Source organism: Eutrigla gurnardus, assembly GCF_963514095.1.
Source record: "Eutrigla gurnardus genome assembly, chromosome: 11".
NCBI lineage: Eukaryota > Metazoa > Chordata > Actinopteri > Perciformes > Triglidae > Eutrigla > Eutrigla gurnardus.
Genome location: NC_139925.1, coordinates 20,825,419 through 20,850,878, shown reverse-complemented (window position 1 = coordinate 20,850,878; position 25,460 = coordinate 20,825,419). Strand labels below are relative to the sequence as shown.

General features: G+C 43.5%; 1 protein-coding gene across 4 annotated transcripts in view; it reads right to left on the bottom strand.

The window, feature by feature from the left end:
- ehbp1 (EH domain binding protein 1) overlaps nucleotides 1–25,460 on the bottom strand; it is a 150,782-nt gene that overhangs the window by 62,968 nt on the left and 62,354 nt on the right. For all 4 annotated transcript variants that reach the window (XM_084021552.1, XM_084021554.1, XM_084021555.1 and 1 more), the window contains 5 exons: nucleotides 11,866–12,044; nucleotides 10,313–10,361; nucleotides 3,386–4,186; nucleotides 1,240–1,281; nucleotides 764–910 (listed from right to left, as the gene is read on the bottom strand). In XM_084021552.1, coding sequence (XP_083877678.1) covers nucleotides 764–910; nucleotides 1,240–1,281; nucleotides 3,386–4,186; nucleotides 10,313–10,361; nucleotides 11,866–12,044 — 1,218 coding nt within the window. The remainder of the gene's footprint in view (nucleotides 1–763; nucleotides 911–1,239; nucleotides 1,282–3,385; nucleotides 4,187–10,312; nucleotides 10,362–11,865; nucleotides 12,045–25,460) is intronic.

Sequence of the window (25,460 nt, the reverse complement as noted above, 5' to 3'; positions counted from 1 at the left end):
TGCCCCCCCAACCCCCGTCCTCCCTTTCCTCCCAGTATATTATGTTCAGTGGAGCGTGCTCGGTTCAGAGCTGGCAATTTCACCCACGTCTTCTCTAGTCTAGTTTGCTTCGGAACAGCGATTCCCAGCCCCCTTTTACCACGAATGTACTTTTGCTGACAGCGGTTTGTGTACAACATTTACTCAGTGTTCGGGGGAAATTGAGGGACAGCAAATTTGGTCCGGATGTCAGAAAATGTGTGCAAAGTCAAGATGACCAAAAGTGAAAGAGAGAGAAATGTTAGAAGAGTGAAGAGGGAGTCCGTCCTTACTTCAGTTCTTCTAAACTGACATGCTGAGTTTGTGACGTTCAGCCGTCCATAAGAGAGTCTGAGCAGAAGTTAATAAGAAAGTATTTTTTCCGTCCTTTTCATAAAGTGTTCAACAAAGTGGACTGCCAGTGGATGAGACGGGCTTTTCCAGCATATTGCAAGTGTAGTGAGCAGCGACTAGAGAACTGTGGAAGTGACATGAGGGCGTTGAAGAGGCTGGTGGTCACTCTATTATTTGCTCCGGCACACTGAGGCGATGCAACACTACAGAGCACAGAGGCAGGGACAGACAACTGGAACTCAGGACAGCCTTTACTTACTACACACAGAGGAGGTCAAACGGGATGACCCAAACTGAGCCTCAGGTTTAAAAAAAAAAAGAAAACACAGGGAAACTATTTTGTGGTCATTTTAAGATGTGACAGACGGACACACACACCGCTTTGACTTACATCAGCGACGCTTGTGGCCCTATTTGGTGCCGTGGCGGCTGAGTTGGGGACGCTCTTGTTGCCGGCCTTCATTGCAGCATCTCTGCGGGCCTGCTCCAGGAGGAGTCTGGCTCTCTCCTTCAGCTCCTCCTGACGAGACAGCACCTTCTGTGTATAACGACAGAGCACAAGCGTTAGGTCATGAAACAACGCAAATGATGGGTTCAGTTCACTTCTGGTAATAATCACACATTCTTCTTTTTGTGTATGATGACAAAAAACAGGCCTTTACACACCGAGTATTACATGTAAACTTTGGGATTATTTCTTTATAGGGGGGGGGGCTCTTAGATTTCATGTGAGATCCAATTCAATCTTGCTTTTCACAATAAAAGCCCTCGACATACAATATTCACGAGTATTTTGCATTTTTGTGTGGTTTATTCGTTCCGCCCCCGGTGTGTACAGGCCTTTACACTTTTCACATTTGTACTCACCTTCTCAGCAGGGGGACTTGAAACAGGGGCAGGGGTTGGCTCCTTTGAAAGAGAAAATACAACGTTACCTGCTGTGGAGCCAAATACAAAGTTACAGGTTCTAAATTAAATGTTTTGTCAATACAACAACAAATAATATCGTTGACTGTTTTCTCCTTAAAGTGATGGTTTGGAGTGAAATGCACCCTAGGTCATTTCCACCAAGACATCCAGCCAAATACCCCCTCGGAAGCATTTTTAGTGATGGTCAGCATTGGTCAAGATAGCCGCTATCAGCCGAATGGCTTAGTACTAGCGCTATGGTACATAGTGTATATCTCGTAAATTACCCCACTAATAATGCATGGAATGTTACCAAACGTCTGCAGTAGTACACATAAGTTTGTACTTACAAACTTTCAAATGCCTCGTTTTGTGAGTACAGACCCTATGTGTACTACTGCAGAAGTTTGGTAACATTCCATGCATTATTAGTGGGGTAATTTACGAGATATACACTATGTACCATAGCGCTAGTACTAAGCCATTCGGCTGATAGCGGCTATCTTGACCAATGCTGACCATCGCTAAAAATGCTTCCGAAGGGGTGTTTGGCTGGATGTCATGGTGGAAATTACCTAGGGTGCATTTCACTCCAAACCATCGCTTTAAATATTTTAAAGAAATTAATTAACTTGTTTAATTTTGTCAAATATGATACCTAATAAGTGCCATGGAAAATAACACATTTTCCCCTCAAGTAGCAAGTTTTCACACAAACAGCTTTCACATGTCCTCCTCATGGTGAGCAGGTGGAGGCCGAAAAGATTTAAGACAAGCAGACCCAAAGGTAGGAGCATGTCCCCCATAATAAACAAGGCCTGTATGGGCCAGCCTACAGCCCTGTCTGGGTCCAGTGGTGTGGAGAGCATGACGGCTTTTGACAAGAAAGAAAAACACACCTAGCTTAGAATATTATCAGCAAGGTAATCCTGGCCGTATTAAAAAGGGGTGCAAAGAGGGCAAACAGAGCGTTTACATTTGGCTTAGACAGAGCCACATTACAACCAAGCTGTTTATAGCATGGAAACATGTTTATCCTACCAACAAGTCAAATATGGCCCGGGTGCAGGCGAGGATGCATCCCGCTAACTTGATAACAGCACATCAAAATGGGGTGTCATAGCTGTCATAACCCCCCTGTTGCCCCGTGACCTTTCGACTTGTAAACAGGAAGCGGTAATCTGGGGTTAACCAACGCAGGCAGCAATGTATTTAATGAGTGTTTGTGTGACTGTGTGTGCACACGCATTAAGGTGTGTGTGTGTGTGTGTGTGTGTGTGTGTGCGAGACACGAGCTGAGGTGTGCTCTGTGCAAAGCGTCGCCACGCCTGAGCAGTCACGGCACCAACTGCCATCAACCGAAGGGATGAGAAATATAATGAAAAATATAATGAAATGTCAAAGCAGGGGGTTCTCCTGGGCGCCTTCTATAGTCGCCACATGTTGAGGACCCGGCCTCGATGTGTCTGGGTCTCGAGCAACGAGACAGGCGACGACAGCATCTAATGCAGAACCGGAGAATTCCGGTACGGTCATCTCTGCAATGGTATCAGTGAGGTCGGGATTTGAAGCTTAGCGAGTGCCAGGAGGGAATGAGTGTTCGCCACATCCTCTGTCTTACGACGGATGCAGCAGTGAAAGTTTCAATCAAAGCCAGGGTGCAAGGATAAAAACATGAACAATCCATTTAGGGGCCAGGCAGGTACCTGCAGGTAAACGCTGTCAGAATCTTAATACCTGACTTAGGTTGGAGCAAGACGTGAAGAAGTCTACATCAGACAGATGGATCCGGAGATTGTTTAAGGTGCAGGATTCATAATTAGCCGTGAGATTGTTTAATGTATCTCCTACTGACCTTGAAGGACATGTTTAACTACAGTTTCTACATCCCTGCAATTAGTGGCAGCGTTGCTTCTTATTAATTAAAATAGGGGGATTAATCACATATAAGGAATGCAAATATCAAATATTCAGCAGGTAAAAGGTGATTTCAACCCTTACAGAAGTATAGTGCGAAGTAAAAAATCTTTTGAAGAGACAAAATCATAGCAGAGGTTTGTCAATAAACATAATGTGACACTTTCTTTTTGGTCAGGGTGTTTACCTGTTTGGGAGGCGTTTCTGTGTGGTTGACTGGAGGGGAGCTGGTGTCTGAGGCAGGCTCAGACTCAGAGTGACGCAGGCTGGCCCTCTTCTTCTTGATGAGGTCAGCATCCCTGTTATAGGAGAAGCCTAGTTTCTGGTGGGGTGGGGAGGCCCCTCTCCTGGTGGGGGACCCTGGGTCTGTACTTCCCTCCCTTTGTTCCTCTCCCGCCTCATCCTTCTGCTGCCTTTCCTTCTCCATCTCTCTCTCCACTCTCTGTGGCAGCTCACTCAGGTCTAAAGTGTTGGCTTTGAGGAGATTCCCCCGGTCCTCGGAGCTCGATGGTGTCACGTGGGTCGAGTCTTTCGTTGAGGCGGCTAATGCTGTGCGTGGCGATGGGACAGGGTGGGAGGACTGCAATGGACCTGCTGCTAGCAAGCTGACCGCTCCTACTTCGGCCTTCCAACCTGCCTCCGTCGCCTCTTCCTCGGCAGCTTTGGTGCCGTTAGATTCAGTGCTAGCACCACCAGCAGATTCAACAGGCTCAGAGTTGTCGTGGCGGGGCTGCACGTCGTTGAGTTCAGCGTAGAACTTGTCCTGACCTATGGAGGCGTTTGTATCCGTTTCAAAGTCGCCCACCTTGTAGGTGCTGCGACTGCTGTTGGCCTCTATCTGCACCACGTTGAGCTCCTCCCCAGAGAAGTGGGCCCGGATCTGGTACAGGTAGGTCATTACTGTTAGCTTGTCGGGAATGGCCAGTAGCACCATGTCTGACGGTTCCAGGAGACGGGAGATCCCCAGGCTCGCAAAGCCATCATACGCCTGTCAAGAACACAAACAAACAAACATTCAATTCCAGATTCATACACCAGAACAAGTAGTGCCTACCTGCACAACTGAGAAAAAAAACAGTAAAAACGTATGGGATGGAAGGATGACAATGGTTGGTGAGATTGGGGACGTCTGGCGTCAGACCAGGGTTGTATTTGGTGCATAGCATGCATGGTCCATGTGTGTTTGTGAGTGAGAGACACCTTTGGCATGACTGCTGACAGGTCATGTCAGGGATGGTTGTCCCCGATAACAGACGCAGATACCCCAAGACAGAGCGCTTAATCCCAAAGTGTGTGAGTGTGTGAGTGTGTGTGTGTGTGTGTCCTTATCGCTCCCCTACATCAACCTGCCCACGCTCTCCGTCACGCGTGTAATTGGTCTGATTAGAGTCTGATGAGAAAATACAGGTTTGATTATCAAGCGACACACAAAACCCAATCCCCCATCACCAGATAGACTGAGACAGAGAGAGAGTGAGATAGAGCGAGAGAGTGGGAGAGAGAGAGAGAGAGAGAGAGAGAGAGAGAGAGAGAGAGAGAGAAGGGATGAAAACCATTATCACAGCCAATGACAGGTAAATAAATAGATTAACAGCACACACACACACACACACACACACCTCCCAGGTATCACAGCTTGTATCTGGGCTGCTTGATAGTGTTGATCTAATTCCAACCTGTTGCAGCGCTCGTTTGTTTCACTGCCTCCGTAGATCTTCCCAGTCTATCAATGTCTCCCTCTCTGCCTGCTGAACGCTTCTCCGTGTGTTTTAACCTTTATTTACCCCAGGGATTGTTTTGAAGAGCCATCTTACTCTTTTCCAGCCCCCGTCCCCCTCCTTTCCCCGACTCCACATGTCCCCTACCTTTAATCTCGAGAAGAGCTCTATTGAGCATGTATGATTTGTCATTAATTTCCTTATTTGCGTTCATCCAATACGTCTGGGAGCTTCCTTGTACAACTAAGTGATTACTCAACCTTTAAGAATCCGTTGAGTGCTTTGCTCAAGGGTACCTCAACTGTAGCTTCTACAAAAGATATTGACTCGGTGCACTATATTATCTTGCTGCCCTTCATTTGGTTCTGCTTTCTAAAGTCCGACATTTATGCAGTAAATTTGGGCCCTTTAAAGTTCCCACTATGAAAAGAATGCACATCAATGCCAGAGCTGATGTGCGTCACCTCAAGAACATTACTGCATGTTGGGGTTGTCATGGCTACAGAGATCAAACCGATCCATCAGCAAAGGTCGCGTGTGCAGTCTCTGCGTTTCTGATACAAATGGAGATTACTGAGTTATTTGGAGAGAGAGACTCAGTGGTCTTCTGCTTTTCAGAAGAAGACAGACTCTGAAACTATGTAACTCGCACCAAAAAGATCTAAATTGATAAATAGCCCTACGGCTAACAGGAACAATTTGGGGGTGAACTGTGCCTACAAGCCCATGTGAAGGCCACTGTAACTTATTTATTATTTTAAAATTAACATGTTGTAATTTCCGTGTGTCTCTGCAACAAACAGCGTTCTTCTTTTTAAATCTGTGCAACACAATTTGTTGGCGTTGGACATCACTAAATCAGAACATTTTGACTCATATATTGCCTTTAACAAATATTGGTCCTCCTTAAATATTGCACTATATTGTCTATGGTGATTTCTATTCAATGTATTAATTGTGCAGCCCGATACCACACATTCATGTCATTATGTGTTGAAGTTATCAACAGGTGATTCCATGCTGAAGAACTACTAATCCAAACCAACACCAGGTATCTACGGTGGGATTGACCTCTTGTGTCAAGCAGAAATCAAGCCTGATGCAACACCTGTCAGTGATGGAAGTGACAGAAATCACTAGTTATCTACTGAGCATTCATTCTGTAGAAAATGAACACAGGAGGTATTTTGGACACAGCTCTGAAACCCTCTTTAAATGAAGTGTATCTATTTGATTTGCTTCTAACAGGAGACATGAGAACAGGAGAGAAATAGGGAATAAAATGTGGTTTAACTGAGAGATGTTTCTCAATTTACAATCAATTATGATGTCTTTTGTCAGGAGGAGTCTTTTTCACTCTCACCTCTTTTGTGCCTTTCTATTGATGAAAGTATGTGTTTGTGCTTGCAGAAAGAAAGAACTGACGGCGGGAAAGAGAAAAGAACAGGGAGAACAGAGAGGAGTTTGCCTGTTTAAGTTCCCCCCTCCCTCCTTCCCATGGCAGAAAGGGAGTGTGAAAGAAAAAAGAAAGGGAGAGAAGAAAGAAAAAGAATATGGGGAATAACAGGGCCTGATTGGGTTTCTAACACGTATTCAGGGGAGCAAAGTGTGCTTACATTGTTCCCCTCTCGCCCAGGGTAGGCTGTGAAAGAGAGCGACAACTTTGCTGCTCAATGGAGACAGAATGAAAGAGAGAAAGAGAAAAGAGTGAGAGAGGGAGAACGTGAGAGCTGTATGAGGAGGAAGACAGCAGGGAGACTCTGGAGCTGGGTTTTGTTTCAGGGTCGATGTTAGTCTTGACATGTGCTACAGTCTTCTTGACCTCAGTGTCACGATTTATTCTCCCCACATCTTCTCTTATAGCTCGACGAGTGCTGGTCATGTCATACTGAGACACCGATATAGAGGGAAGACTTGTTGTTTCATTGTTTTCTGTGGTAGAAGCCACGCATGTATGGTCACTGACTGCAGTTAAATCATGAAGCTGGCAATATTAGAGATGGTTATCATCAACAAATGCCAAGAAAACACCAACATCAGCGATGGGTTGCTCACAGCTCAATACTTTTTAAGTAATAACACACTTTCCCTACACAGACAATACTGGTTTGGTATTTTTGTTGCATTTGATGACAAACAAATCTTGGATCTATTTGCAATCCCAAGAAAATTAAACTAAAAAAAAAATTATCTGAAAAAAAAAAAAAAAACAGTCTCTGGTGTTTAAATGGAGTCATATACTTCTGTTACTTCTTTACGATTTATTTAGTCTATAAATGAATGATTCCAAAGAAAATATAGTCAATGGGATGTTGAAGTCGGTTTAGTCTGTTGCATTAAAAGGGAAACTCAGCTTATTGCAATCAATGTATTATTTATTTGGGATTTTACTCACAGGTATCGAGGTATCGAAGTAACCCAGTACCAAGTATTGAAACTTCTGCAGTCAAACAATACCTGCATTTGATCCTATTTGTACCCAGATCTAGAAAAAAATTACAATTTAAATGGGTTTGCTTGCAGCCAATCACCACAAGCGTGTGATTGGCCCACGTCCGCAGCAGCATACAGTCTGTGGTGGAATCGAGCGTGGTATATTTGACGGCGTTGCCAGTTCAGTGTGTGAACATGCCACCAAATGTTTGGCTATACTGAACACCTGTGGCGCCTGATCAAAATAAGTGTGTTGGTGGCATTTTACGGAACTGAATGCTTCCATTTAATGATGGTTATTGAATGAATATGGAAAAAAAGTAACAAATTTAGTACTTTTTTGGTTTTGGTATATTTTTGAGGGTACTGATATTGTAATATTTTAAACGCAGCCCGAGTCCTGATGAAGATCCTCCTATTATTGGAGAAGATGACGATATCAGCCAGCTCAACTGCTAGGTTGATCATTCAAAAGGAGGCTGTCAATGCAGCTGATCTTCTGTATTTCTCAACACTGACTGATGATGATGGAGCAACATTTTAGTCCAATTCGTATATATCATGTACTTTGGGGGAAAAAATGTTTCCCCACTTTCCATGATTCCGCTGACAAAGCCTTTGGTTTGGACTAAATGTCACCGTTGTGGCCCGCCCCAGGCTGCTGCTCCCCCCCCCCATCCCTCTCATTGACTGACAGCTATCTATCATTGTCAATCATCAAGCCCAACCCCTCGCGGTTGTGCTCAGGGAGCTTTCGCCTGGTGCTTGGTGCTACACTATCAGATGGCATGACAAATGACTTCTCCTTGGCCTCATTACACACACACACACACACACACACACACACACACACACACACACACACACACACACACACACACACACACACACACACACACACACACACACACACACACACACACACACAGACACACAGAGGTTCAAACACACAGGTGATCTCAACATGCAAACTCCTGGATCGGACAGCATGCAGACTAGCATACATACACGTTGATAATGGATCATTTCAAAGGCTGTAAGTGTTCTGAATATTCACTTCTCTCCCTTTTCCCCCACCCACCCCCAATATTGATTGTCCTTATCTGTCATAATTCAGCAGAGTCTGAGCTCATTGCAATCACTCTCCACAGATTGTGAAAGGAGGAGGGGGCCATGTCTATCAACTAGCTGTGAAAAGCAGAGATAGTTGTCGTCTCTCCAACATTTCCATTCAATAAATCCTATACATTCTAATAACTCCTAATGAAGCAGCATGGTGGAGAGCAGTCTCTTTTCATCGCCCTCTTTCATACCTCAACTTCTTTCAATGTCCTTCTTTTCCTTTTTCCTTGCTTGCTCTTTGGGGTGCTTAACCTGCCACACTATTTCTACAAACTGTTGTTGTTGTCATGAATACTTTCATATATAAAGTCAATATAATGCGGCAAATAAGTGACATAAATGTTCTTATTTGTAATGAGGATGATTTTACTGAGCTTTAGTGCTCCAAATAAAGGCACCAACAAATCACGTTGTGTGGAGGGCGTTGAGTAGCAGGTTTCATTATAAAACAACAATAAGGAGGTTTGGCAGTCCCAACCAAGATGGCAAACTATTACTCCTAGAAAGGCAGCGCAGATCAGATCCATTCTTTCATTTCTACCTTTCACAATAAAAGCCCTAGACATATTCTCAGGTGAGTATTTGTATCATTTATCTGTCAGGCTATTGGTGTGTGAAGGCCTGAAAGCTGTGTAAATGATGAAAAAGACCCTAAACAATTCAACTGGTTCACATTTAACAACTGGAAATACATTTACAATCTAATATCTTCTTTGGCATTCTCCCAATGTTGCTTATATAGATTATTGAGGGCTACATGTGCACTTTGGCACGAGGTGGCAGTTAGCTGATATCTACCCAGTACGTCTCCTCCATGCCCTGCAAAGGAGCAACTCGCTTGACCAAATGTACATCAGCAGCTGGTGTCGATCTTTACAGTGAAGCTGGTCGCAGAGCGCTGCAGCTATTCACCAGCTATCACCTTCTACGGCATATTCCCATATTACTTATATCTAGCCAATTTCTTCAGGGCTACTTGAGCACCTGGAGGGGGGTGAGGGGCAGTTAGCAGATATGGGATTGGGTCTCTCCCTCTCCCTCCACTGTGGTTATTGTCAACAGGGTAGCATTCATGCCTAACAGGGCCACCAGAGGTTATCGCTGAGCCAGAGTGTGTATGAGAAGAGGAAATCAAGCTGCAGGGACCCGACACATATCGTTCTGTGTAGCCCTCAGGGCCAAAGAGGGGACAGTGTGTGTGTATATGTGTGTGTGTGCGTGCAGTAACGGAGTGAAGGGGGAAAAAAACAGCAGTGTGCATTTGTGTGTTGGGAAAAAGTAAGGAGGAAGGGGAAGAAATGTAGGTGTGTACACCTCACCATGAGAATGTGAAGCTATGATGACATAGGGTTATTCACAGCTTTAGGAGTGAGTGAATATCCTGTATGTTGGTTGGAATATAAGAGTTATCTCCAAGCCAACATGGATATAAGTTCCCAATAAACACTTGCACGAACAAAACAGTCTAATGATAAATGTGCTCTTATTATATACACACTGGCATCAACACACACTTAGCAGAGGCAGTTTGGTAAGCTCCCAGCAGGCAGCTGAGCTAAGAAAGCAATTTACCTCTGCCAGGTAAGTTAAAGCCACGTAGACACATCACAGCAGGGGGAAGGTCTTAGAAACACTGTCATTATAACATTCTGGCCAAAGAGCATACGTGTGGTTGTGAGTGCACACTTTTGTCTGCAGTCATGTGTGTTTCCAACCCACCCCCCAAAAGCAGGAAACACAACATCCAGGGATTAATGGCAGATCTCTAAATAAGGCCAAATGGAGATGTGGATGGGAGGGAGCTAAGTGGTGTGAAGGGCCCAGCGGTGGCTGCCTCTTACCTTTTTGTTGTTTTCTTTAATATCCTGAGGATTGAGCGACTTGTAGTCTCTGGAAGAACAGTGGGGAGGGTCGGAGAGGAGGCAGGCGGGGGGAGAGAATGGGAGACAGAGAGAGAGATAGCAGGGAAAGAGGTGTGTTTAAATATGCGTCACATGTAATGGCATTAGAACTGTAACATGCAATTTCATAGCAGTGCAATCAACAGAACTAATAGAGTGGAAAATATGTAAAAATAACACACTGGAGTGCAAAGGCACACAGGCATAAACACACGCACGCACACACGCAAGGGCACACACACACACAAACACACACACACACAAGGGCACACACACACACACACACACACACACACACACACACGTACACAGAGCACAGTTTGGATGAATTATCTTCACGTCTGCTCTCGTGATGGGGCTGCAGCTTTTCCATATGTTGAGTGTTAAACACACATTCAATACCAAACATATAAGAGATCACACACACACACACACACACACACACACACACACACACACACACAGTTCTATACTTCAAATGTTCACAAAGAACTATAAGCGCACACACAAGAACAAGGAGATAAGTGATGGCAGCAAACATGCATAAACTCTGTATTCAAACATGTAAATGACAGATTGGGTCCTGCATGCCTAAGTATGTACACATCTGTCCCCTTAATCAAACACGCTGACTGGGCTGATGGATACAAGGACGCAGCATGATGACAGGTAGCTGTGTAAATATGATACCAAGTCACCCAAAGAGGCACATGAGAAGAATCTTCATCTAATGTGAACGTACTGTAACGTGTGAAGACTTTCACTAGAGAGGCACCTTTTCCTTCCTGATTCGGACTCCCTGACCTTGTGTGTCGATACAGAGTACCAACCCGATACCAGCGCATTCAAAAGGTCAGAATTAACTCTCCGATATCTATTTTATATTGCTGTGAATACATCTTCAAACAACTGTATTCATTCTTTTCTGTTTCTCTCTCAGATTGAACATATCATGATAGCGTTAGGTTAATTATCCCTCATCTAATACTTAGTTTCTCTAAATAGAGCTTGAACGCATCGTAATGTAACTCATTGGAACCTCCATTAACGTTGGCTGTGCGGCCCACTAGCTAACAGCTAACGTTAACTAGCTTTCCTACTGCAGATTTCAGCACAGTGTTATTGTTCCCAACGTTGCATTATCATGGAAAAAATAGGGTACACAAGAGTGTTTAACTACAGGTGTGTTGTACTAGTTCGGACTAGAGTAGTGGTAGTCGGGCAGGATGTACGGAACGTGTTGTTGTTCCTGTGTAGCATAAATGAGCTGATAAATGATTTGACAACATGATATTGGATCAGTGTATAGACTCACGTACTCGCTGATACCTGATCCAGCATTTTAGGCTTCAACGGAGGTTCTTGTACCAGTTTCAGACTTTAACTTTCACCTCACCTCTGGAATCTTAACAATCAGTCTGAGTTCCACCCACATTTGACTCACTGGTCTTATTCTAGCCCTGATATCGTGTGAGTGTCTGTGTGTTACATACATGTTGTCAGGTCTGAAGTGGTGCAGCAGTGCACAGAAGGCCAGCCCGTTCCTCCAGGAGGTGGTGAAGTTGGTGATCTTCACCCCGCGGTAGTTCTTGGTGACCTCGCGGCACCAGACCAGCAGAGACTGGCTGGCGTTGGGCTTCCCTCCCAGAACCGGGCTTGGGACGGGGCTGGGCTGCAGGCAGAGAGGAGGAAGAGGAGGGACATGGAGAGGGAAGAGGAGGAAAGGGAAAAATCTAATTTAATCTTCTGGAATAATGCACTTTCATAATCTGAAATGCATCGATTTAACATGGCGATATCAGTTTCATAAATTAGGGCAGTTCTTTAAGGAGAATAAACATTAATACTGATTAATATTGGCTTTTAAAGAATGTATAATGCAGATTGGAACGGCACTCCATTTCCTGAGGAAATTTAACATAAACATAAACAAATTCAATGTGTTTTTATACTTATATGACACATTAATGTTATCCAAACCCTTGGTACTTTGTCCACATTGCTGTGCATCCTGTCCTCCACATCTGAGCTCCATTCATTATTTATTCCTCAATAAAATGTTTTACTCCCCAAACCTCCACCCATCCAATTAGCTCGCTATGCTGACATACAATGAGCCCGCCCGCACGCACGTACGTGCACACATAATGAAGGGTCATGCACAAAGCCGTGTATGACCGTGGATAATGTAAACATCTTATTAATTAGCCCCGCCTTTGAAGTCTTATCTGGGTTGAAAGCTTTCACCATTAGGAGCCTTTCCTCTCCCAGACTCCAAATCCCACAAATCCTTGGTGGCGTGGAGACACTGGTCTCCTTCTAAAGTCCAGCAGAACCAATGCTATTCTGATTATTCAGCGGGCTATTCACTAATCTGGTTATGGAGCCACAGATATGGGCTAATTCTCTCAGATCATTTTGGAGAGAAATGGCCAAAATGTCATAGAGATTTCATTAAATTCACGAGAGGCCAGTGATCAAAAAGAATGTGTTCAAATATTACTATTATGTGCAAGATAATGACATTAACGTGACTAATAAGACATGTTTCAAATGCATGACAACGGGTGACTTTTAAAGTAATTAATATCAATACACAAAATAAGATGACATTTAAAAAACACATTTAGGGAAATATACAGTTACATTTTGTTAAATTGTATATAAAATACAATGTGCGTCACTGAGGCATATTAAAGACATTTTACGGCTTTCTGCGTTCTGAGTGAAAACAATTGAACACACTATCAAACTCCAGATGTTAATCTACTCATTTCTGTGTGTTTACTTTCTTGTATAATATGGGTTTAGATGACAACGGCGTCTTGATGATGTTCTCAAAGCTGGAGATGGTTACATGAGTCAAACCTTTACTTAACCTTTAGTCGTGAGAAGTGAATGAAGAGATGTTGGTTTTACACAACCTGACAACGAGTTAACCCAGTTCTTTAAAAACACACAGTGAAGCCTGGAGAAAACACAGCCTGATGCCTTGTGAAGGCCTGAGTCTGTGGTGGCCGACCAGCCCCCTCTGTTGGCCGCTTTCTTCTACTGCAAGAACAAGAGGCGACAGCTGATAGGAGACTAGGGGGACATTTCATTACAAATTTGGGGGAACAGTATTATTAGGTGGTGGTGTCTTGAAGCCTTGTTCAGAAGCCATGACAACTTGCAGAAGGTTAATCAGAGATGTACGGAAAAAAAATAGTTTATGTGGAAATTAAAAAGTGATGGAAATGATGACATCACTCCAAAAAGATGTGCTTAAGCTTAATGCTGCAACCTAAAAGTGTACAACCACACTTCAACCTAATATTAAGATTGTCTGAACCAAACGTAAAGTAAAGATTAAATTAAAAATGCCTTTTAGATCACATTACTGTCATACTATGTACCTGTTTTAATAATATATGCAAAACAATTACAAAACATACATATTTGTATATAAAAAATCCAGTCATATTTTCTTACTGTAAAACAAAATATGATGTCTGCTTCCGTAGGTTAGTACCAACCAATTTCACGATATGACATCCATCCGTCAATCAATCGATCAGCTACTTTGAGAGATAAAGGAGGTGCAACACAGCTGTGTAGCTCCGTATCACGATGCATTCCAAACCCGCCAACTTTTTAGTGGTCCGATCAAATGTGAAGGACCTGATTTAAATCCTCTCACGACTGTACGTCGCTCAAATATTCTGTTTCACTGGGAAACACGTCACAGCACAGAAGCTAAAGATGCTCTTCTGTTTCACTGGAACTTTCACACCAACTCTGTATGTAACGCCTGCAACATAAACAAGAAGAGCTGCACTGAAGAAATGTTAGTCAGTTAGCTGAAGTCTGTAAGCACCTGGACGTCTCTGGCTTTTCTATTGTTGTAGTTTAACCTGTGACCGCGAGCCGGGAGCCTGCTGAGATGCCACGAGGGCCAAATCTGATGAGAGAGACCGGAGGCCATCTCTAATAGCAACTCATAACCTTTGTACCAGTGTGTGTGTGTGTGTGTGTGTGCATGCGAGTCATGCAGGCCCCGACGGCAGTCTCAGTACAGGGAGACGGTAGCGGGAGCCTGAGGGGCGGACACTTGACATTTCCGGCTCATCTTTAAAAGTGGGCCTTAACCTTTCCCCACAGCTTCTCCAGACACGTTTTAGGCGGCCTCGACAATGCCTGCGTACCGCTCAAACAAGAGGGATAAAAAGTCAGAAAAGTCAATAGCGATTAGAACATGGGCACACTGACTGTATGTGGATAAGGAATTGTTCTTTGACTTCATCATTTTGTCACTGGTATAAATATAACACTGACTAATGTAAGGTAATTCAAGAGACCTAACAAAGAAAACACTCCTCTTGGCAGGCTGAACTAAACTTGTTCCTCCAGCTGCTTTTGCCCTTTTTTTTTGTGTGCGTCAGTAAAAGTGTGTGTGCGTGTGTTTGTAGAGTTTCACAGTGGAGTGGTCTTCCTCCAGGCCTTCCCTTTCTGCTTTTTCAAGTGACGGTTGAAAGTAGCCGTCTAATTTGAGCGCTCTAATTACCTGGGATTAGAGACCAGGTGCTATTAAAGCAATTAGACACACAGCACACTCCAGTGCCGGAGACCCTGCACCCTAGCCGGCGGAAAACACACACAATACACACCTGTGTAACACAGCCAGTGGAAACACACACGCACTAGCCAGTGGGATACACACGCTTTAAGGCTCACTCTCTCATACACACCCAGCCACCTATCGACACCAAGACGAAAACAAACACGCACACAAATTAACGTGCACCATCATTTGCACACACTACTAACTTCAATTAATTACACAGTGGAGAGAAGTTGAGGATGGTGTGTTATTTACTCAACTTTGGGAGCTTTGAATACATTTGTTAAACCATGTGTCATTTCAAAAACGATCCTTTTTCTTTTGTCCTGACAAACGTGACCCCCCCACATTCCTCACAACACAAGCGGATGTAATTTTCTCAATCAGCAGCCCGGACCGTTCCATTACGCTCTTTCCAGATAAAGGTTTACAAATGCATCTACGCGCTCAAGCTTTCATATCCATCAAATATTGAACAAATACCATATCTTCTTTTACAGGAACTGGCTGCATTTCCTTAAGACACAAACACGGGAGGAGTGAAAATTTCATGAGGAACAGAAATGCACCCTGACTTATCAAACAGTTTGCTGTCTTGCCTAAAGGAAGGTGTGCGCACGTATGCGTTGTGTGTGTGTGAGTGTGAGAGTGTGTGTGTTTGTCTTTTATCTGTCTGTGTGAATGTCACTGGATGTGTGTGTGCAACACTGACACATCCATGTAGCTAGCTCGGCTCGAGGGTAGGATTAGCGGAGAGCATTGCCTCGGCCCACAAACATTCCATATTAAAAAATGAAAAGGCAACCTTCATTACTATCAGTGGCACATAACCTCCCCTCTTCCTCCTCCTCTGCTGCTATTATACACAGCCCTAACAGCCTGGGCGAAAAATACAAGCCACTGACAAGAGATTCCATTATTCCTGATGCCTCAGTGTCAACAACATACATCCGATGGGGCAAAGAAAGAAAAAAAAAAAATGGAAGAAGGGAAAAAGGATGTGAGACAGAAAGAAGGGGGGGTTAAGCTCACTACAATGCCTGAATGACAAGATAGGAGGAAACCTGGGAATGGAAGCAGTCAGGTTCCCGTTGGTGCTGGTGTCAGGAGGCTTTTTGGTGTCAGCAATGTGATTTTGGGAGGGTGGGATGTGATTCGAGATCTGAAATCATGGGTAAAAGCGGATGAACCATGATATGGAAAATTAGAAATTTGTCACAGGTCGATCTCAGGTCTTAAGCAAAAGAACAATTCTGTAGCGCGGTTGGAAATTATTGCTTTTAGATTTGGGCAACATGCCAATATCTACTCTATGAGGGCAGAACTAATCTAAAATATCTTTTAGAGCAACTCAACAGCGACTTAGTGTGAGTTGAACTATAGTAACAGTAAAATCTCCCTTCACCAACATTATACACGGTGGGGATTGGGAGGGAACACAGTATTAATAATACTAGGGCTGTACTGAATGAGGGTTTTTTACATTCAAAGCTTCTACTGAGGTTTTTCAATGCGGCATTTAATATCTGTCATCATATATGGTGAGTGTAGTGTTAAGTAGCGGGGACAGCAAACTGTTTTTTGATCGCAGTGAAAATGTAGTTTTTGAAAGGCTAAACACCAACAATAGAGGATTACGGCAGAAAATGTAGTTTCATAAAAACATGTAGTGGATTTCTAGAATGATAACATCTATCTTTCTTTCAATAAATGTTGACTTTAGGATTATTTGAGTTATTTGTTGTGAATATAATTTATCTTTTTTCACTGACTTGTATGTACATGTTTCCGTTTGCTCTTGCTCAGCTTTGCTGTCTTGTGTTTATCTGTATTCCGATTTCCGTGCATGTATGAGAGCAACGAATAGGCTAAAGGCTAATTCTTGGTGTGTCTACTCTACCGGGCCAAGCTGAATGGGTCACCCTGTTGGCCAAAATGTAAATGGACAAAGGTGACACAAAGTTGTATACAATGAAATGACTTGAGAGTATGGAGGTCATAAAAACTGTCCTTTCAGAGTCATGAAAAAGACACAAGTGAAACGCTTTAAGTGGCAGCTTTGTCTCTCCCTCTGGGGCAAAACGCTTCAATGGAAAGTTAACTGGCCTCAACCCAATGACATAAACCCATGACTCTGTGGAGAGAAAAGAGCTTCCGTGTCTCTCCAATCTCACTTTCATGGCTTCAAAGCAGTGTCAGAGTGTCAGATTTGAGGAGGTGTTGAATCTCATACTCTTTAAAACTTGTAATCCGCTCAAGGAGCCTACGGCAAAAAAAACTCCACAGACACACACACACACACACACATTGGGAAGCACACATAAACACATGGTTTACAGTAGAAAGGCACACATACTAGATATGCATTCACACTGAATTGAAAGCGCACAGTACAAAAACTCAAAAACACCGCTTGGATAGACACAGTTTAGAAAAAGAAGGCAGATACACAGTGACGCCGTTTCCCAAGATGTAAACACTCACTTGAAAAACATTAATACCTGTTGACATTTAAGAGGATAAAGGTTAGTGCACTTAAGTGGCCTGTCCATCCTGCTACTGAACGCTCTTGTCTGATTGGCTGGGCTCCAACACGCTCAATTACTTAATTGCACCTTCAATCAAAACAAGCAATTTGTTTAATCTAGGCCTTCTATGTCCGACGCATTAGAAAAAGACAGAGCGGAAAAGACGAACGATCGCCTCGCGTCATCTTACCCATGAAATTATGCTTCGGATTTCAAACGTTGCCTGCATGAGAGCGGAGGGGAGGGAGCAAAGTCCAATCAAAACTTCAATTATGTAAATGGAGATGTGGAGTGGATGGAACAATAGTGGGGGGGTGGGGGTGGGGGAGTTGGGGACAAAAGGCAGGAACAGGAGAGGAGAGGAAATGTAGCGTGAAAAATAATACACATTAACATACAAAGGATATATCGCATTACTGTTGTAATCACAGCGAGGAGGGCTCCTTCCAAAGAGAGCCGTGAGAGAAAGCGTGTGTGACTGTACATGTCGACGTTGTAAAGTCAGGCGTCATATGAACCTGCCACCTTTGAGCAAGGCAGTCAGCTAGATGGACAATATTGATTCAAACTGTATTAACAAATCTTTAGACCACTGTTTTGTGCATCATCCAGAAGTAGAAAAATATGTAAATACATTCATCATGACGGTGATTGCTGGTGATTCACTCAGAAGCAGATATGTTTCCCATCTAGCAGTGAACCTGCAGGCCAAGACAGAGGGCCTTTCGGCAGTTGGCTACTGAGATGTAAAAAGCAAAAATCAGGAAAAGCGGTTTCCTTTTCCAGGACCATTTTGCTTCCAATGCCTATTCTGCTCCAAAGGCATAACCATGCAAAGCAGCAAAAAATAAATAAATAAAATAAAAGCAGAACAAGAGAGGACAGACAAGGCTTTGAAATTGAAATAAAAACCATTCACTGAAAGAAAAAAATGAAATAACACAGTTTGGAGGAGGCAGCCGACAAAGGAGTGACTGTGCCAGCTTGCGGTGTGCCCACCCGCCCGCTTGCACGGCTAACATGTAACATGGGGGCATAATGCGGTGTAAGCGCTGGCTTTAGCTTGTCATGGAAGCGACAGTAGCATTACCCACACTCACGCCTCTGCAAATTAGCTTTGGCTGGGGGAAAAAAGGCACGCCGGGTGGGTAGGCTTGGGATTGAGTGTGTGTATCTGTGTGTGTGTATCTGTGTGCGCGGTAGAGGTGGGGGTTGATGGTAACGAAGCTGGGATCCAGGTAGGGACAAAACAAGACAAGTGATGGTACAGATTGTGATGGTACATCCACCTTCATCTCTTCCCTCCTTTGGGTTACACAGATCCAGCAGAAGAGATTAGAAACTCTTGCTGTGCGCAGAGCAACAACTTTTTCCTGTTTTAAAGAAGGTTCCGAGTTTTGAAAACAATCTGCATGCACACAGATCCGTAACAAGGAACCGAAAACACTGTTGTATGCATGCCAGGCCAGTAGGTGGCGGTGAAACTTTCTAATAGATAGCCCTTCTGGTGCAATTTGGCGCATGTAAACAATCTGTCTCTGCTGATCACAGTAATGGTGCAACAAACCACACGGCTCGGGACAGGGACAGGTTTAGTTTACACGGCGACGCTGGAATTGCGTTTCACGCAGGATTCCACTTTGGAAAGTTTTCATTTGCAGTCCCCCAGAACGGAAACATAGTTTTGAGTATAATGTTGTGTTAGTCACCACTATACCAGAAACACTGGCAGAGTTGATGAGCTTCTCTGTGCTTTGTTTCCATGGCCGGGCCGGCCGCCTGTGCCTTTTAGTGCATGTGAGCGTGTCCCACTGGTTAACTCACGGTTGCTGCTCTGCACCGCTCTCATACGGCGCTGACAGCTGATGATGTCATCCCAACCGACGGCATGATCCGCAGCACCGACCCTCTGGCTCCCCCTCCGGTAATCCCTGTTAGCTCGGTCAGAACGATTGCCGTTGTTTGCACTGTTCGCACCTAGCTAGGGTCGGGGTCGTGTGGAGGCAATAGATCACCAATTTAGCACCTTTAAGTATATTCTAAAAGCCAGAGTCTTCAAGAATCTCTTCGCTCTTCCTCCACCTCCTCATCTTCCTCAGATAAATAAATAAGCTTTGAGAGGAGGAATAGAAAGAGCGGGTGGCTCTTATAAATCTATAATGTATTAATCTCCTTTAACTGCCATCTTCAACAAACAAATTAGTGGTGCAATGGATTCAGAGATCAGCTGTTCTGATAACGCCGCCATTTATCAATTAATCTCAGCCTGGGCAGGGAAAACTCATTAAGAGGCCACTTTAGGAATTATGTTCCGCAGGTAAAGAGGCTGACTGAGCGTGTGTACGTGTGTGTGTGTGAGTAGGGGGGTCTTGACACAGCAGTTGTGCCCCCCCCCCCACCCCACAGACTGCCATTGTCCAGTGCAGCGTGGGCTCCAAAGTGATGAGAGGGGTGATAGCACAGCCAATTAAAATGAACATAATTACAAAGTCACCCCTTTGACTCCTGATCAGAATACACATACATCAACACATACACACACTAAAGGAGGAAGGATGTGGCGGAGTGCTCCACACAGGCAGAGAAAGAGAGGGAGCAGTGTAACGAGAGCATCCAGAAAGAGTGTAGGCAGGCGATCGATAAAGACAAGGAGGAAGAAAGATGTGAAGAAGTGTCATTGATGGTGCATCACTGAATCATCGAAGAGGACACCAATCTGCCTCAAGCAATTTCTCTTTTCTTAACACAATAAGCTAACATGCTACCATTAGCTTGCAGTCGGCATGAGTTTCAGGTATTTTGACATTAGAACTAAATTAATGGACAAATACAAATGTGAACTGCCGGATGGTGCAAGATAGAAGTCCACAGCAAAGACTAGAGTAGACCAATCACTCACTGTGAATTAGTGTTGGACCAGCCGACAGACAATTCTACTAGTTTAGTAAAACGTTCAAACACTGTAAAATGTTAAAACTTGCTGGGCCTCTCTCTTGGTAACGGGTGTTGCAGCAGAACAGCCTTCAATTCCAAGTGGTAGCTAACCAACGTTAACTACTAACCGGGGTCAAAGTGTGCAAACCCTGTGATTATGACCAAAACAGGACTTCATGATCAAATCTCCAACGAGGGTGCTCAATTAAAAGCTGAGCGGATGAATCCACTCAGCGATCTACGGGTTAAGCACTGAAAATGCCACTTAGTATTTCCTATAGCACGTAAGAGCACACACCTGCATACCATAACAGGCCAAAAGAGGGGGTGCTGGAGGGCTTTATAAAGAGGCAATTAAAGCCTTATCATTTCTTCACTTGCTCTCCTTTCCTCAAACACAAGACGCACACACACATGCGCACACACACACACACACACACACACACAGTTCAACACGCACACAATATGAAAGACAAATCACTCAGACTAATTCATAAGGTACTTCGAAGGTCCTTTTTAAATGATGGAGAACGGTTGGTTTAATTCAATTAAAATGCAGCAGGGCCCACTTAAGGATGACGGGAGTAAGGTATGGCATGGCTAAGTGAGCGTGGTTTTCAAGAATGCGCGGGAGGTCTCAGACCTTCTCGGGGTCGAAGGAGTTTTCAAGTGCATGGACTTCTAGCTCCTCAACCGAAGCCCCCTTAAACCTCACCCCAAAACCCGGGATCCTTCTGGGTTTAAGCCCACACACACCTGGAGGGCTGGGGCAGATTAAGACCAGATTAAGATAAAGTTACCCCTTCTTCGGCCGCTATGTCATTCAAACCCCTGGCCTCTGTGGGTCCTGGATAGCAGGACACACAACACAAAAAGGTCTGGTTCATTCATATACACACACACACACAGGCATGACACACAAAGGACTTTCTGGTCATCCTCATAAGCCCTATTAGTCTGCTATAGAGCCTCTCATAGCAGACATCAATCACAGAGGGATTAGTCAATTCCCTCTCTAAATGAGTGGCGAGGGAGACCTCCCTTCAACTCGAAAGCAGGTCTCTCTCCTTCGGAGATTACACAGCGATTTGTTTTCATTTTGTTCCATCTTCATCGTTTTCTGTTTGACTTGCTTTTCATTTCTCTCTCTCTCTCTCTCCTGCTCTGCGTCTCCCTCGTTCTCTCCTGCTTGCAGCTTGTGAGGTAATCCTTGGCAGATAAAACTAAGGAGGACTTACCAAAGGCAGATTACAAGCAGCGCTTTGCGGAAGGCCCTTTTACACCAGTCGGCGCGGGTATTGAGGAGAGTGAGCTCTTCGCAGTGCTTAACTTGTGAACTCGACATGCACCCAACAGAGGAAGAGGTGGAAAAATGATAGCCGCATTACAGTAACTGGATCAAAATATATCCCTCGCAACACACGCAAGATTTCATATTAGTACACACGACACGCATGCTACTTCTTTTTTGGTAACCGTGTTTAAAATTATATTCTGAATGGTCCCCGAATACATCATAACACTAATGTGTATGTATTCTGTTCAAATGAAACATATCAATGTCTGCCATGTGAGACTACAGGATCAAAGGAGCTCCTCCTCCAACAACTCCACATCTGTCAAACATGGCTAGAGTTGGGGTTGCCAGGTTGCCATTGGAAGTCATTTTGACAAACTGCCAATCAATTCTTGGCAACTTTTTAACATCGTAAAAATTAAGGAAAGCAAACGGCAAAACATGCTACATAATAAATAAATGTGTAATATTTGTTGCATTAGTGATATTTAAATATTGCTCGTACAGTCAGAACCGTAACCAGACAACGCTGCTTTCTGTTTTACAAGTTAGGCTGTTTGACTGTAAAGAAAGATCAGTTAACCCGCCAACATCACCGCATGTGAAAAGTCAACTGACAAAGAACCAGAGTATTTTCAGTTTCAGCAACGAGAAGCTGGTTGACAGCCTGGTACCACTTTTAAAAGTTACTGTCGAGCTCTGTTTTCAGAGGTTTATATTTTTTGGCCGTGTCCATTTCTACAGGCACCTAAAACTGACCCTTGCACAACTTGACCCAGAACTTTACCTTCTCTAAACATCCCTCTAACTTCTTGGTTTAGTAGTCAGTAATGTCTAATGCCTTCCCACCTGACTTGATGACAGCGATGCCCTGCAGCATGAAACGACAGGAAACAACAATCGGACCTCAACTGCATGTCAGAAGAAACTGGGTCTGCTCTCTCCCACAAGATCCAATGACAGAGCACTCAGACACGGCAAATAAGAGTTGGGGAGAGGTCCACACGGGGAGAAGGCAGACATTGAGAGGTACTGACTTAGCCTTACTCCTCTCAGGGATTATTCTCCTTATATTACACAGCTTAGGGAATGTGGCCTTGCTTGGATTCAGAAATGGACTGCTTTGTTGTCTTGTTTCCCTCCTCATATTGATTCCAGGTACTGAAATGTATGCAGCTCTCCTATGATCCTTTACAGTCACATAACAATATACATTAGCTATACAAATCACACTAGACATTTTATATCTACTCTTAACTTAAGCTTTTTATCCAGAAAAGATGTTCAGTGCAAGCAAATTAGACATGCAGTGATTGATTATGGAAAGTCCGGCTCACACAGAACATATCATTTTCAAACTTCAAACACTGAGACGTATTCAGTATTAGAAAGTTACATATTTAACCACTGTTTAAACACCTTACAATTACTTTCTTGATGGGTTTCCTCTGAGACTCGTTGTTAAAGTTATCAGGGAAGATAGAATAACTTTGGACCGGATATAATGATGATAAAACGGGGGACCTTGGACTGGACAAAGATCAGAAGACCAGAGATGAATGTCCTTGTCTCCTGGGCTCCCCTCTGTCCTCCAAACACATCCCTCAGTCGTCACACCAACCTCAGTAACACTTGCCAGCGCGAGTGTGGTCCTCTCCTGCCGCGAACCCCGGTGAAAGCTAATTAAGAAATATCGCAGCCTTCTGCGAACTCAATTAAATAATGTTAATTTATTCTAATTTCAATTTGGAGGTAGTGTGAACTGAAGGAGGGGCTGTGAAAACAAAGTCTGGGAGTGGAAGGAGAGCTCTGGCCTCTGCCTCCCCCACGGCACAGGAGCTCTCACAACCTGCAAAAACTCTATTTAATTTGAACCCTTTGATTAACATAAGTAATCACACAAGCCCTTCAACTGAAGGGGAGAAAGAAAACATACCTCTAGTGTTGGTTCTCACCTCTGGAAAGAATGAGTGTGTGTGAAAAGGAAAGGGAAATAGAGGGGAAAGCGGTGAAGACGTCATGTTAGATTACCTAGGTGATATCAACAGGATTCGGTAATGCAGTAGCCAAAGAAAGAAGTACTTCATAAAGTCTTGTAAATCTACAAGTATTAGACGAGTGACAGGAACTTTAAGTTGAAGTTCATTGAGTAAATATTAGGATAATATAGAACTTTTCTGTTCAAACTTTTGCCCTCAGACATTCCAACTTTTCTTTATATGAAAATAAGGCGAATAATTCATGAAGCGGAACTTGATGAAAATCCAAAAATCAGAGCATCTAAGTGTAGAGCGGTCTAAATATGGAATAAAAAAAGGAGGAGCAGGGGATCACTGAACTACTGGGAGGGGTGGAATCAGCCCCAGGGAGAAGAGATGGACTGAATCAGACCAGACAGAGCTCACAACCCGCCCAACAGGAACTCCCTCTGTTCATTTACATTAATCCCACAGACGTTTCCATCCTTCCAGCTCCTTCACAGATGCAAAACTTAAACTTGACGCCTTGGAGGATGTATAAGTCCCAGACAGGACAAGGGACAGACAGGCTGCCATGAGAGACACGAAGCCGCTGTCCCACTTTCACAAACTTGAAGACACATTTGAAAATACTAACAGCAAAAAACAACTAAAAGTCTTGTAAGTCAAGGTAAAGACACGTATTACCTCTCTACAACCACTACCCAGAGTCCAGTATTTGTGTGTGTTATATAGTAAGAGTACAGATGCTCCGATGCTGATTCACAGTCCTCATTTAAGCCAGACAATGAGGATTGTTTACAGACACAAACTACACTTACTCCAAAAAACACAATATTCATACTAAGCTGTTAGCATGGTTAATGAAATTAAACATTCCACCAACATTGCCATTTACATGCAGTCTTGCATACTAAAGTTACGTAAAACGTCCCCATGACATACATCCTACAGCTACGCCCCTTTAAATTACTTAACTTCCCCTCCTTTTCCAACTGCAGTCATGTTGCTCCCGTGGTGTACCCTCGTTGTCACTGTTCTGTGACGTTTATACAGTTTTCTTTCTACAGCTATGCACTAGAACAGATTCCCACCCTGTAAACAGGCAAGAGCATGTGTTGCAAATAGAGCCCGACCGATATATCGGCGGGCTGATATTATCGGTCCGATATTAGGCATTTTTTCCAAACTATAGGTATCGGTATTTATAATGGCCAGTAAATGAACATTTTAAAAATAAAATAAAAACGAAACACCCTTATAAAACTTAACAGAATTTGTCTCCAGTCTTGTTGGAAGTTATATTTATGAAGCTTACCAAGTCTTTTAATACTGGTAACTTTGTGTTTGGTTGTCGTAGTTATTGTGATTTTGTTCAAAGGACTTTAAGTTTAATATCTTAAGTTTGTATTTTTATACATTATATTTATCAGAACTTTAATATATTTTGATGTTCCTCTGTTCCGTTGTGACAATTAAATAAACAAGTTTATTTTTAAACTGCATTATCATATTTTAGTGAAGACTCATAAATAACTACAAATAACTAATGTTAGGGAAATCTGTTAATGTTTTGTTACGCGTTTCTGAAATAAAATAAAAAAATATCGGCCGATATATCGGAATATCGGATTTTTTAATCAACAAACATTTTTATCGGTATCGGCCTTCAAAATCCTTTATCGGTCGGGCTCTAGTTGCAAACTGCAGTTAAGACCCCAAATTGAGACGTAGATTATGAATATGGTGC